The sequence below is a fragment of the Plectropomus leopardus genome, chromosome 7, assembly GCF_026936395.1.
Source record: "Plectropomus leopardus strain MGB_pleo_1.0 chromosome 7, ASM2693639v1, whole genome shotgun sequence".
NCBI classification, from domain to species: Eukaryota; Metazoa; Chordata; class Actinopteri; order Perciformes; family Serranidae; genus Plectropomus; species Plectropomus leopardus.
The window spans coordinates 4,255,393-4,271,061 of record NC_142182.1 but is presented as its reverse complement, the minus strand read 5'-3'; the positions used below and the strand labels follow the sequence as shown (position 1 = coordinate 4,271,061).

General features: G+C 43.7%; 1 protein-coding gene across 1 annotated transcript; it reads right to left on the bottom strand.

The window, feature by feature from the left end:
• Positions 1-10: 10 nt before the first annotated feature.
• On the bottom strand, positions 11-15,252 carry has3 (hyaluronan synthase 3). Its single transcript, XM_042496716.2, has 5 exons — positions 14,428-15,252; positions 6,106-6,199; positions 5,466-6,016; positions 2,257-2,358; positions 11-2,080 (listed from the first exon to the last, which is right to left on the bottom strand). Exons 2-5 carry the CDS (start codon positions 6,197-6,199, stop codon positions 1,151-1,153), a joined length of 1,677 nt encoding a protein of 558 aa, XP_042352650.1. The 5' UTR covers positions 14,428-15,252; the 3' UTR covers positions 11-1,150.
• Between the last annotated feature and the right edge of the window lie 417 nt (positions 15,253-15,669).

Genomic DNA, 15,669 nt, shown 5'->3' with positions numbered 1-15,669 from the left:
TATAGGCACCCTCTCAGTCCTTATATTATGGCGCTACCGTCGGCGTTTTAACCTCATCCAGCTGTGACAGGTTCTGTCCAGCTGCGTTCTCGACTGACGCCGCCTGTCTACTACGCTGTCCGTATAGTAACACCGCAACCTGCTTAGTAACACCGCAAATGGCTCTTATTAACCATTTCCTCAATTGATGGCATTCAGTGGTGTATGACGAAAAAGGTCGCTTTTGGCGTCAGAATCTTATATCGAAATCGCAGCAAAAGTGGCAGTATTTGAGGACTTTGGAATGAGAACCGACTGATGTTTTGTCACTTTTCATGTGTTACTAAACTCACCAGTTACTTTGTTATTTTCCATCATTTTCTTCCTTTTTTTTCTCCTGTCTCGGTACTTTTATAGAGTAGATTCATAAGGCGCAGAGAGCGCCCTGCATTTTATGCTCAAGTTCAAAAAAGGAGGGAGAGGTTAGGCTTGTTATTTCTTTCATCAATAGGTCAAAACCCAAATATTGTCACATTTTCAACTTGCATGGAGCAAATTTGTGTGCATTCATGCCGTCAGTTCCTTGCATTGACTCTGCAGGTAATTGTACTTCTAACATTTGCTTTGTGTTCTGTCTGAACACCTTCAGAAACACTTTAGTGTCTAAATCTGAGGTTCCCTCTTCTTAACTGAAATAGAGGTGCTTTGACTAGAGAGATTCACTTTTTGTTTTGTTGTTTATCATAGAGATGCAGTTCATCCCATCTCATCTTTATCAAAAATAAGGACATGAAAAACCATACTGCACCCTTTGTCACATCTTAACAGCTAACCTGCACCCAGTAACTACCTAATGTTCTTCTGAGCATGTCACTATTACACATAGCGTTTGAACACTTTAACTGGATCAGTTCCGTCACGTTTGGTTTTTCAATGTGAAGCACCATTGATATGAATGGGAGAGCTCTCTGGATCCAGTCATCACTGAGTCTCCCTCGACTGGATTAGAGGGAAGCTGCTCAGACTTGAGATTCACACCTTTTTAGCACCAATGATGAAGATGTGAGTGCGTTTGTGGTTCACAGCTCATCACTCGAGCAGTTCACAGGATCAGAGTCGTGCTGCCGTGAAACTCCGTGTGAAAATCCTATCAGTCTCGCTGGCGGCAGGTTTACGCCTCTGCATATGGCAGGTGATACTGCTCTTCCCTCTTGTTACACCGTTTGGCTACGATTGCCAAGTAGAGCACCAGCAGAATGAGCCAGTAGCAGGCGTAGAGTATCGTCCCCGCTATCAACAAGACTTTCTCCGTCTCGCTAAATGGCTCCTGTGTTTCACAGTAGACCGTATACGCCACACCTCCCAGCAGCACCATAGCCCACACTGTGACGGGCACAGCACCAATGACGTTGACCACGATCTTCCTGCGGCCCGAAGTGCCCCATCCGGCTTTGTTGATGGTGAGCAGGGCAAATATTTTGGCAGGGAGCAGGCTGGACATGTAGAGCAAAGAGTAGAGTGACATGAAGATCATGACCAGGCTGCCACGCAGGAAACAGGCGTAGGTGGCCTTTACCATCCCAACCAGTTGGACAGTCAACAGGAAGAGCAGGATGTTCCACAACCTTCCACGGTAGAAGAGATGGATGACCGTGGCCACTAGGAAGAAAGGGAAGAAGCCGGTGACCACGGACTCATAGGTCATCCAGAGGCTGTGCTTGTGGAACCACAGAGCGTTGTAGAGCCACTCGCGGAAGTACGACTTGCTCCATCGAGTCTGCTGGTTGAGCCAACGCAGATACTGGGTCGGTGTTTCAGTCTGGCACTGCGATCGCGCCGTGAACTTTGTCTTGTAGCCGAAGCTGAGCACCCGATTGGTGAGGTGGCGGTCATCGCCAAAGCTGCACTTGGAGCCTAGGAAGGTCTGGTGGTACCAGGGCTCCAGGAAGCGCTGGAGCAAAGAGTTCCTATACATCCCCAGAGGACCGCTGATACACTGGACACAACCGAAGTAGGACTGGCAGGCCCGCTCGATGTTGAAGGCCATCCAGTAGCGTACGCTGCTGAGGAAGGAGATCCACGAGTCGTACTTGTTCAGGATCTGGAAGACAAGAAAGTTAAGAGAAGCTAGTCAGAATGAGTCAACAAAGGAAAAGGATTTTCTGTACATTTATGAGAGTCTAAATCGACTTTCAAACCAGACATTTTTGTCTTGAGTCTTCATTATACTATCTGATTTCTGAATACTTTAAATGACTGAAAGGTTTTATATTTTACCTGCACGTCTCCACCGACCCCTCCAACCATCGGATCTTCCTCAAGGATCTTCAGCATTTCTATGGTACATGCTGGGTCTAGAACTGTGTCCGAGTCACACACCTTAAAAAAAGGACGCAACAAATTCAGGGTGCAAAAATGTTGGAAAATATACCTCCATTGGTCAAATTAAGGATGCATGTGTCTCAGAATTAGAAATAGAAATTATTTATGCTAAAATCCATGAGAGAAATGAGAGGGTGCTGACAGAGATCCCAGCTGGTTCATTTTGACTGCACAGCACCGGGTCAGCTGTGGACACGTCCTTTGACCCACAGCAAGTGCACAGAGGACATGCAGCAGCTGGCTACGATGAGGGAGCTGGTTGTTCAACATACGTCCATCAGTTTGTAGAGAAAATAAGTGACCTTTAATGCCTGAAAGTCCAAACTAAGGTTTGCGTTTATGTTACATTGTACACATTGATCCAGTAAGTTACTGTTTTACAATGCAATGTGAGTGCACTAATAAACTCTACATTACATATCAATGTCCTGTCAGCACCTACATCCTGTTTTCACCTACATCCCATCGTCACTGCCTACGTCCTTTGGTCATCACCCATGTCCTGAACTCATCATCACCTACACTCTGTCATCATCACCTACACTCTGTCATCATCACCTACATCCTGCTATCATCACCTACACTCTGTCATCATCACCTACACTCTGTCATCATCACCTACACTCTGTCATCATCACCTACATCCTGTCGTCACTGTCTACGTCCGGCCGTGACCTACATCCTGTCCTCATCACCTACATCCTGTCTTCATCACCTACATCCTGTCTTCATCACCTACATCCTGTCGTCATCACTTAAGTGAGGTGCATCTCCCAAACTTGACATTTTTTTTGGTTAGATGGGCTCACAGCTCTTCTCATATTCTCTCATTTAGAGAAAGAAATTAACAAAATGCCTGAATTTTAGTGATTTCTTTCCAACTGACTCTTTATAAAGTCGTCACACCTCCTCTCCCCGTGGGCTCCCGTGTCTGATTTCGTTTTCCTAAATTTCCCTTTACTGGTTCTGGTGATAGCCTGCAAGAACTTCCTGTAATTGGTCCCAAAGACTGAAAGTCTAAAAAAAAAATGTTTTGATGTTAGAAATGGTTCAGTTTGATCTGGACCGAGGCAGGTCAGATTTTTTGGTCTGGACTTTGGTGCGGGGAAGTCTCACACTGTAACTTTGGCTTTGATCAAACTGGATTGTCTGAAAATCCAGACCAAACAGGTTAGCTGTCAAAGGGCCTAAATAAATACGTTAAATCCAATGTTGATTTTTAAGATCTGACAGGCTACTGGAATGGGTTTTAGGTGAGGAACAGAGGTTTAAAATATAGTTTGGTTTAAATTTAGGGATAAGACTGAACCTCAGTGTTTGGTTTAATTTAAGGTTACAATTGTCTGCAGAAACTCAACACATAAGCACACATAAAAACAATTTTACCTTATGGTATATTACAGTGCAGTTTAAGCACTAGTCTAACCAAGTCCAATGTTGCTATTTTTAAAAAGTCTGACAAACAAATACACTGTTAGCATTCACAGCATGTTTGTTTTTAAATCTCTGTCATTCAGAGGAGTGTTGGCATCAGTATGCACCAGCACAGGAGCAGAGCAGATATCAGTCACAGACAATACAGCTCACTAAAATTTTATCTGGCTGGAGTGTGCAGATGAATATAAATGGGCCTCCACTGCTTGCTCCGTCTAATGTGATAATTTTTGGCTACTGCTGCACACACGCAGCCATCCCTATGTTCACAGTTGTATTAGTGTTTAATGGAAATCCTTTAATATTGGGCCTCCTGCCAAAATATAATGTTAACTTAATATTAGAGAACTTTTTGGAAGATCAAAACGCTCCAAAGTCACTGCAGTAACTAAACAGCAAAATGGAAAAGGACACATTGTCTTTCAGCAGGAGTTAGAAACTACACAGCACCAAAACATATACGCAAAATAACAAAAGTTTTACAAGGACAATGATACATTATGGGCCAAAAAACTGACCACGGTGGTAATCTGACCAAAACATGGTGATGATTTATGATTATTATTACTATTTTGAAGGAAGATTGATATCATGAGAAAATCTGCAGGTGTCAACTTCAATCAGAGTATTTCAAACTTTTTTGTCTGAATTCATCCGTATTGGAAATCAAATTTGAACTCCAAATTGTTATTTTTTATCAATGATAGCAGCACAGCTCTAAGCACGGCGATGTCAGCCCGTCTGTCATACATCCAACACTTTGATCCAGACTGAAATATCTCAACAACTACAAGATAAACAGCACTTTTGGAGAAACATGCATGGTCCCAAGAGGATGTATCCCAACAGCCACTTTTACACAGACATCACACTAAAGGGGCAGCAAGGAAGTCCCCCCCTGATTTTTACACAGAACCAAACAATGGCGTCATTGTTCCACTGCAGTGTGTGATTATACACTGCATAGCCGCATCCATCCGGGCGTGACGTTAAACACACGAGCGTCTGCCTCTAGTGTGACAAATAATATATATGACAATAACAAAGGCATAACTTCTCAATGTTCGTAATTTACCTCATTTGGCATACTTTGTGTCATGTGGTGGCGCAACACCACTAAGTGACGTAAATTAGGTAAATTATATTATTTGCTTGTTTGCACTGGTTAGATGGAGAAAAGTTTACCACAGTTAATTTCAGCATAATGCCAACAATGTTTTGATACAAAGCTGCTGAATTACCTGTAAAACTAATGGCATTCCCATCAGCCTCAGCAAGTTAAGGGGCACACGACCAGTTTTTAAAAAAGTAAAGATAGGCAGACTATTTTCTAGCAATTATTGGGTTAAAAAACAAACACTGGATCCTACATTTCCCATAATGCAAGCAATATTAGTTTTTCAATTGGCCCTTCCAGCCTGGAACACACGCCCAACAAACTCCACACATTTAGTTTGTAACTCAGGCTTTCCGTTAAAAATATGAAATCAAGCCAAAGCCGATTCGATCCTGGTGATCGTCAGAGTTATTTTCTCAGACTTCATAATCTGTTCGTGGTTAGTAAACAGATCAAAATGATTAAAATTGGTAACTTCAGTTCTAATGTGGTCCCAAAACTTTTATGTACTCAGAAGCACATGTGTGCTGTTTTCAGTGCCTGTGGCCCTTACCTGCACATAATCCACACTGTCCCCCAGTGCTTTGAAGGCTGTGTACATCACCTCTCTTTTCCCTCCCCACTCCTGCATGATGCAGGAGTAGCGGCAGCCTCTGACTAGCCGAGCCACTCGCGCGGCCTCCTCCATGTGCACTGTGCTCCTCCCTCCGCCGCCGACTCCTCCTCCTCCACTCCCATCACTGTGGTAGTTACCCTTCCACACCATACTGCCGGCCTGGTCGGCCCCGCCCATCACCTCCTGGAAAATGTCAACCATGTAGCGGTCCTCGGGCCGGTTCCCGTCCACCACAAGCACCACCTTCAGGCCCGGGAAGGAGATTCGGCGGACACTGCGCAGGCACTTCCTCAGGTAGTCTGGGTCCTCCTGGTAGGCGGCGATGCAGAGAGCCACGGAGCGACGGAGGTGCTGAGGACGAGAGGGGTTCCTCATCTGCCGATGCTCCAGAAAGGCGAAAAGGCTCTGGAGGAAGAGATGGAGGGAGAGGAAGGCACCATAGAGGCCAAAGGAGAGGTGGTGCTGCTCAGTGTGGATGAACTGGTACCCTTTAAAACAAAGAAAACAACAGTTTTAAAAAAACTTGATTCATCATTTATCTAAGTGTCTCTATGTGTTTATGTTTGAACTTTACAACCTGTGACATAGGCCAGCAGGATGGTGAAGAGGACCACCGCAGCAAAAAGGGTGGTGATGACGATGTTCAGCGCATTCCTGCAACGAGAGGGCATCTGCAGGTGGAGAAAATTTGAGATGTCAGGCGTCAGTTTGAGAATCAGACAGTAAGACGACACACGTTCAGGGATTCGTGAAATGAAGATGAGGAGGAAGAGGTCAAACAGCTGATAGGATAAAAAAGGGTGAAAGTGTCCAGAGAGCGAAAAGACACAAAGTAGGCAGGGAAAGAGAATTTGCTCCATGTAAGGAAGTACTTTGTAAAACATACAGGGCTCAGCCCAAACCTATAAAGACGGGGGCATGCTCTCCAAGGAGGATGCTGATGTGGTTCAGCGGTGTATCATGCAGACACAACAGGATCTGTTTTTTACAGGTAGCATAAAGTGGACTCGGTAAGGTCCTTTCTGGTAAAGTATGCTGCATTATTTGTCGATAAACTCAAAGGACTCTGAGACTGAAGGGAGCATGTGACAAGATTTATGTCATAATTCAATAATGTGGTTATTTTATTTCCCAGAAGTTTACTGCAGTTTTGCACGTCATTCAATTATTTTTTTTTACTCCCTAATGTCAGTATCAGCATCAGCCCCAAAAAGTCCATATTGGTTGGGCAATCCATTTAACTTATTTTAAATAGTCAACTTTGTTGTAAAGTTTTAGCAAAGTCACCCAGAATGGCTGGACTTTGGATGAATTTGCCAGAATTGTTGTGATTGTGTTCAGTTGAGGTGGTTCGGGCATTTGACCAGGATGCCTCGTGGGCGCCTCCCGCTGGAGGTGTTCTGGGTACGTCCTACTGGTAAGAAGCCCCAGGTCAGACCCAGAACACGCTGGAGGGATTACATATCTCATCTGGTTTGGGAACGCCTTGGGGTCCCCCAGGAGGACTAGAAAGCGTTGCTGGGGAGAGGGACGCCTGGACTGCTCTGCTGAGCCTGTTGCCCCGGCGACCCAGCCTCAGATAAGCGGACGAAAATGGATGGTTGTTGTGATTGCGTTATTGTAACATCATCGAAGGACTGATTTATTACTATCTTAATGACACAAAGTTGAAGGAATTTTGGAAACCTAAAAGATTTGAGGCTTCTGGGAGCCCCAGAGGCCACGCCCCTGCTCCGCCTCTGGTGCGGCGACACACACGTGAGGATACGGAGCCTGTTATTCAGGACATGAAAGGGTGAATATGAACACAGGTCTGTTGTACACGTCAGGTGAGACAGGGAGCGGGGCCTCTGGAGTCTGACTGAAGGCTCTGAGAGAGAGCTGCTAATTTCTCATTAGCTGACCCAAGTGCCATTTCCTGTTTTTCCTGTTAAATCTTTCATCAGCCACCACATCTGAAAAGACACCGTCATCAGTCACTGACATCAGGGAGGCACGGTGCCAGAAGCACAAGATGAAATACTGTGCGGTCGTTTAGAGTTGCCATGACCTCTAATATTACTCAACTCCTGCTGTAATTAGCAGTTCTGCACTGAAACAAACCTTCATGGAGTCTGTAATTCAACACCTCCACAGATTATCCGCAGATTTTAGGAAAAAAAAGGTAAATTTATATTGTCCATTGCATAACAAGCAAACAACAACAACAAAACATTCCCACTAAATTCTGCAGTTTTTCATTCCGGATAACAGCTGAAATCTACAAATTTAAATATCCAGCCATTTTGTATTTCTCTTCTAGGGTTTTTGACAATTTGTCTTTAATAAAACAATTCTTCTTCTTTTTTTTTTAGGATAAAAAACATGTTTGTTAGCTCAGTTAGTAGCAAAAAATCCCAGCTGGGGATGCTTGTCACAATTTCTTTATGATTGGTTGTCACGTGTTGCTCTTTATATTGTTATATAAGGATTTAAAAAATGCATGTTTTTCTGTTTATGTTCCTAAGTCCAACAAACACCAGACTTTCACCCGCAAGCCTGGCGGGCACTTCCTATATGAAATAAGTCAAACAATCATGTTTTTTTTAAACGTTAACTAAACCTAAGTACATGTTTTTGTTGACATCCTGGGATTTGTTGTCACATGCTTTTGTTGCCTAATCGTTACCATGTGCTTTGTTTTCAAAATGTAGCATTGTGTTTTTGTTTGTTTGCTTGTTTGTTTTCGTGTTTTGCCTTAATGAGTTAGATCTTCTAGTTTGAACATGTCAAATAAAATAAGACAACAATAATATTAAAAAAATGCAAATACAACAATATCCAATGCCCACCACACATAAGCAGTAAACAAACATGAGTAGATGCAGGACGATACCTACGGTAGTGTGTAAAATGTAAACATGAAAGTCCACTGACAAAGCAGCAATACATGACAACACGGGATGAGAACGTGTTGCCATGACACATTGACAGGGAGTCTATGAAGAAAACCGTTTTTGAGTGATTTAATTAAAGTAAAAAATGTGAGCGCTAAACCCGCTCTCCCCTACTGTTCCTATGGAAACCAGTCTACTGCTCCCACAACATCTGCATCACTGCAACTACACAAACACACACTGGTTCAGAGGTGATGGTGCTCACCTGGAAGTTCATACAAAGAGTTGAACACCACCTGTCCATCTGTTCTCCCCTCCTTCATCTCCCCTCCCCCCTCCTCCCATCAGCCCCTCTGGCGCTCCCTCCGTCCCTCTCTCTGGGTTAATAGTGCTAATTAAAGGCCGGCCAGAGTTTGGCCAGAGCTCGGGACCAGTCGAAACGGAGAAACAATTCTGCCCTTTCATTCATGAAATTACCTCCTGGCCCCCCTCCTCACCCTCACCCTCACCCTCACCCTCTACCCCCACCCTCCACCCCCACCCCACCTGGCCGGCCAAGCACAGCAGAGACAGGCTGATATTTATATTATTACATTCAGCTCTGTGGGACAAACTGGCACAGACAGATTTATCCGCCTCTCTGAGTGGATGTATAGATTTACATCCTGGCACTGAATCACAGTTACTCCACAGACTCGGCATGAGAGATCCAGGAGAAAGTGTCCGTGCGATATTCAGGTAATGACGGAAAGGGGCATTTTGCAAATAGAAGATTTGGATCACATACAAAACATTTTCGTCCTCAAGTTTTGTTTTCGTGTGTCATCGCTGTCATTTAGAGGGTCTTAAGTATCATCTCAAAACCAGAACTTTCTACTGACAGTTGACTGATTTTCTCTAAAATTTCAGTTCTCTCCTTTTCTGTTTTTGTATTTCATATCCTGATACCGACTCTGGACAGATTATTCTGGTAAAACTGGTATTGTATTCATTCTGCTGTTGCAAAGCATCAGTAAAAAAAGATTAAAAACTGACATGTCCCAGAGGTTCAGTGCATTTTTTGGTTTACTCAATCAATACATTTAAATTGAATTATTTAAATAAGTGATTAAATTAATCTATTTGTTTGATTTTTTTTAATGCAGAAGATATTCCTCGCTTTTCAGGTCTGTCTCTCCAGTATTCTCATTACGATGGAGGTAATTGAAATTTAAGTTTTGTGGCTCACAACATTGTAAAATGTTTTCAAAACATTTAACCCTTTAAAACCTGAGCAAATAGGTGTATTTCTTTTCGACTTTTTTTAAATGACGAAAAGGCAATGAGAAATTTAGATATGAAGATATGTCAATATAATCAATAAAAAGTTAGAGGAAAATAACATGAAAATAAGCACATAAAAGTAAAAAATAAAAATTAAAAATTAGTGAACAAAATAATATTATATATTTTCTGGGCATTTTTTCCTGTTTTCTGATAATTTTCTGATAATCCTCCCCCTTTTTAAAAACAAATTTTCAGGTCTTCTTTTTATTTGTTGGACATTTCTTGCCAAGTTGATGCTGATGATGGTTTTTTGGGTTGTTTTTTTTTTTAAATAAATCAAACCAATTTTCAACATAACGTTAACGTTAACAAAGGGTTAAACAGCTGGTGAAAGGCATCTGAACCCAGCACAAGAAAACTGCCAATCCAGGTTTTAAAGGGTTAAAAGCATTTTATCTCAGAAAAAGTGTCCTTAGTCTCGATAAATTGCCCAACACACGGTCAAAAATAGGGACTTTTTTTAGATAGTAGGAGAGCCACAAGGTTAAATATTGCGCTGCATGTTATATCAGGATATGCAGATACATCCCATTTTTGACACTGAGGGCAACAGAAAAAAGAGCTTCTGCTGGATTTGTGAACTTCGGTGGATTAAAGGAGCGGGCCAAGGCAGTGTGGTCCCAACATCCCGGGGCCACAGGCCAGATAACAAGCAGACAGTAACATGGACTGTTTGATTGGAGGGCCACAATCACCAGAGGGGGTTGTTGGCAGGCCGGGAGCTGGGATTAGTCTCGGCACTTTTCGGGGAAAGGTGCAATTAGCCTCAAGGTTACATCTGCCGGGCGATCCCGCCTGCAGCGTGATGACAGTGGATGACTTTAGGTTTCTCAAATGTTACTGCTGATTCCCGTGTACCATGATGAAAAAAAAGTCTGAATTCCTGCAGAATTCACAAAATGGTCAATAAAGAACATAAGTTGGCTTGTCTTCAGAGGTTTTTTTTTCCTATCACATCTACGGTCCAACAGAAACCAAACCTCAAAATGATCAGTCATCAAAATTGTGAAAAGATGACTGTTAAAAAAAACTGCAGACACATTAAAGGAGTGATGAGCAGCATCAAAATAGAGCTTTATTAAAAATGTGCCAGTGGAAGATCCCCCACAACCCACGACAGAGGTCCTAACTAAGCCCCTGATGTCCTAAAATCATAGAAACTTCCTAAAATCCTTGAAATGTCCTTAAATCTTAGAATCCTTCCGAAATCTTAGAAATGTCCTAAATTTTTAGAAACATTCTAAAATCATGGAAATGTCCTAAAATCATTGAAACATCCCAAAATCATAAAAACATCCTAAAATACTAGAAACGTCCTAAAATCCTGGAAATGTCCTTAAATCATAGAAGGGTCCGAAAATGATAAAAACTTTCAAAAATCCTAGAAATGTCTCAAAATCCTGAAATCTTAGGGGCCCCTGGCCTCCTGTCATTCTGCAAATGTGGCCCTAAAGCAAAGCAAGTAGAGTATCCCTGCCTGTCGTCTTCAGTGTGAATTTAGTCCCTCTGGATAAACATTTCGGAAGAAAATAAAAAACGTACTGCTGCAGCCGTTGATTGCTAATTCACATCTGGAGTGATTCTGTAGTGATGCTGCTCACGTTCGTGCTTCACGCTTACATCCAGATGCAGATCAGTTTGTTTGATAGAAAAGCTCTCCAGGATGCAGAAAACGCCAAATGTCCAAATTAAGAGCAGGTAAACTTGTAATTAAAGGAGTCATTCTAGAGCTAATCAACATTTCCAGGAAGATAAATGAACTAAAATCTGTGGTAATGTTCCCAGTGTTATGCAGGAGTGGCAGTGCAACATGGGAGGGATTTCCTGCATCTGACTGAATGAGCTGGGAGTCCAGGTGAGGGGGTGGGGAGGTGTTTTTGGCTTTGGGACAGGGACATTTGCCCAGCTGAGGGAGAAGGGAGAAGGGAGGGGAAATACAGCTGGAAATAAGTCTGTTGGTTAGAGTGAGAGAAGGAGGGAGGGAAGTTAGGAAACAGGTCGTGATGGAGACAAAGATGAAGTATTGGACGGCAACATGCACTCAGTACGTCCTCATAAACGTCACCACTAATTAACAATCAGGTGCATGTTCAATAAAGGATCAAATATGGCATAGTGGAGGTCAAAGTTCAAGAGGCAGGCCTGAGAAATGTCCTACAATCCTAGAAACATGTACGGTGCTGCTGAGACCGGCCCCAAACCTCCTGTCATTCTGCAAAAGTGGCCCCCAGTCAAAGCAACTGAGGTGTCCCCCCCATGTTCTTAATTCATGTTCGCCATGACATCATTATCAATGCAAAACCCGGCAGCAAACAACTTAATTAAAAAACTTAATCTCTTCATATCACTGACATGAAGAGATGAGGAATACATGAACACCTTAACTGACTTTGATTTTGTTTCTGTTAAGTGTCTTTGAGCATTGTCAAACACACTCTCTAAATAAAATGCATGATTATTATTATTATTATGATTATTATTATCATTATTACAAATACCTGATTTCAGGGTAATTTTCCACTAGAGGGCTCTCTTTTTTTTACCTCCACTCATGATTTCTGCAGGAAACTGTAGCACAAACTCCTCTTTTACAGACCTCATTACATAATGAGGAAAGTGAGCTGGGTCGAGTGTGTGTGTGTATGAAGTTTGGAAGCTGCTTCAGGATGTCCACTCAAAACAAACATACAAAAAAGAAAAATGCCTGAATTGTGTCAAAGTCTGCTTGATACCAATTATTTCATACTACATGCTACTGAAATGGGCCCAGTACAGCCTTTAAACCCTGACATCAGTCTTATTATGCCTCCTAATGATGGCGGTGCTAATATCCTTCAGTTTGTCTTTTATAGCACAATATTTTGAGACCAACTATGAAATTAGGTTGCCAAATACTGGTTAGACAACGTCACCACATTCCCATCCCAAGTCGTCACATGTTGTCACTTTGCAGTGGACGTCCGTGTCTACATATTACGCTCACGGTATCCTTCTGCGTCTGCTGTTGACGTTGCAGGATGCCGCTACCGTGATGTCAACACAAGTACATGGTGGGATTTGGCAATAAAAGGACATGGCAACCAATGCTGGGACGTCAACAAAAACACATGGTCCTGATTATGGTGCAATAGCACGGATGGTTAGGTTTGGGGAAAAAAAGCCACGTGGTTACGTGTAGCAAACAAATATCACATTCAGACGGGAAGCAAACACCAGAATCGTGGATGAAAGTTTAGGGTTTGTTGGACCCATCCACCGCCCACTAACATTAGTGAACCACGAGCTTCTGGTCACACCAACGTGTTCTTATCCAAAGTCGTCACATATTGCCACATTGTAGTGGACTTTCTCGTCTACATATTACGCTCTCGGTATCCTTCTGCATCTGCGGTTGATGATCCGAGATGAAGCAACCGTGATGTCAACACAAGCACATGGTGGGATTATGCTGCACGTGGTTATGTTTAGGCAACAAAAGCACATGGCAACCAACACCAGAATGTTTATTAATATATTTTTTGCTGCGTTCGCAACTGAAGACGTCCAGCCACATACCATATGGACACGAAAGGTGGCTTTTGGAGTCGGGATCTTTACTCTACAAGATCTCTCTCTACAAAAGCTGCATTATTTCACAACTTTCAGACTAAATATGGCTGTATCAACACAACTCCTGAATGTGTTGAAATGAGCAAAGGTGCGTTTTAGTGGTTATATTAGTGGTTTATACTAAACTGAAGAATATGTTGTTTTCTTCCTTTTAAAGTCACACGTCTTGCTTTAATCTTGTTCCTGGTAGTTTACTGGATTACATTTGGCCACTACACATTAACTGACTGTTATCGCCTATCTGCTTTTTTTTTTTTTTTAACTAAACAGAATGTGCCGTTTAAAGTTTATCTGCTTCACCTGAGGTCTAACAAGCAGCCTGTCAAATACCAGCAGGCTTTTGTGTAAAAGGCAGCCGGAGCGGGCAGGTCCAGCACGGCGGTGATGCCATGGAAAATCAAACAGGCCGGCGTTTTCTTTGGAGATGCCAGAAGCCTTCAGACAGTCGCTCTGAGGCGCTCAACTGTTTCCTAACGGTCACTGTCTGCCTCCACAGAGGGAAAAAGCAGCACGTGGAGTTCATGCCAGGAGGCAGCACAAATACACAAACACAATATGTGCACAATTTAACTACACTTGAGTATTTTTTTTCACCTCTTTTCACAGCAATTAAAGCAAAAATGAACAGCAGTCTTTAGTCCTGTTCAAGCGATTAGCTGACTGACTCACTCGCTCACACACGCTCACACACGCTCACACACGCTCACACACACGTTCAGTGTCAGGCAGAAAAAAATATTTTCTCTACCTCACATTGCAACCACAAGCCAGAACACACAACTCTTTGTCCTGCATTTTCTAACTAAGCTTTAATGTTGCTTCCTCCAGTTTTTCCATAACTTTCCATTCAGTTTCAGTCGTTCTTCAACATGTCACATCTCTACTTTCATTCATTCTTTTTTTACCCCAACATGAACCATTACTCAAACCCTTATCTTAGCTAATCCTATCAGATCCTAATCTCAAACCAAAAGTTTAAATGCTAACTGACCCTTCAGAAGTGCAGACCACCAAAAGACAGATTTTGTTTCTGTCCCAGTGGGGGAACTTTACATCATAAGGTGCAAAATATATTTAGAAGCTCTTACCTTCCTGATCCAGTGGACCCTCCGTCTTGGTCTCCCCCCAGATCTCCGTCCGCCTGGTCCGTCCGTCGAGCCGGGACGTCCAGCCCTCTCCTCTCCTCAGCACAGCGCTCTCCTTGTTCTGTACCCCTCCTTCCACTTGCTCACACTACATCTTTATTCCAGCTTGCTCGCTTAATTCAGGAGATCCCACATCCAAAAATACAGCAGGCAGCTTTAAACCACCACCCTCCACCACTTCTCTGAGCCAGCCTCCCTGCTGCCTGCTCCTCCTCCTCCTCCTCCTCCTCCTCCCCTCTATCTCCCAGGACTGTCCCAGGGCATGTAGCCCCCCAGCTGTGATCAGAGGTGCTCAGCCAGCAGCTGGTGCAGCCGTGCGTCTGTAGATCGCAGGTTGGGGGCAGCAGCTAGTCTCGTTTCTGCTCTCCATCCCGGCTCCTGATTTCCACCAGGGATGCTGAAGGTGAAGATCCTGGCCTCGTCCTCAAGTCTGCTCCCTGCAACGAAACATCCCCAGGTTTCCTCACCCTCCCCTCTCTCTCTCTCTGTCCTGTGCTGCAGTATCAACTCTGCATCCTCTGTTTGCAGCAGAGCCTAAATCCTGCTCCCCCTCTCCTCCTCTGTCACACTGTCCCGCCTGCCTGGCAGACCGACACTGCTGAGCTTCTCCACCACAGCTTCCCTCTCTGTCTCCTTTAACCTCCCTAACACACACACACACACACACACACACACACCTCGCCTCCCCTCCCTGGACACCCCAGCTCCCTATCTCTCTGCAATGCAGCCTCCAACAAGCCCGGGGACTGTTTAACCGGAGCCCCCTCTCCTCTCCACCTCTCCGCCTGACTCAAAGCATCCTTTATGGGCTTATTTATCTACCCTCCCTCCCTTTTTCCCCTCCTGCTCCGAGGCTGAGCTGCTGACGTGCTGCAGGTTCCTCGCCGGGCTGGCAGCCTGAGACAAACTGCAGCACAGCCTCTGAGAATCGATCCGCGACTGCCAAAGCTGCTCAAACACATTTCATTCACGTCAGGTAATAGAGTGCACGTTAAAACGAACTCTCAGAGGGAAATAAGGCTGAAGTGGCTTCACTTAACCACCTCATTTATGTCCTTTCTAACACTCTGCATCCTCCTCTCTGGCCGCCTGACTGTGACACACGTCAGACACAGTAATTACTGTAATGCTCCCTCTCACGGCTTCAGCTCTCTCTCTGTCGCTGTGGAAACAGAGTAAAGCTAA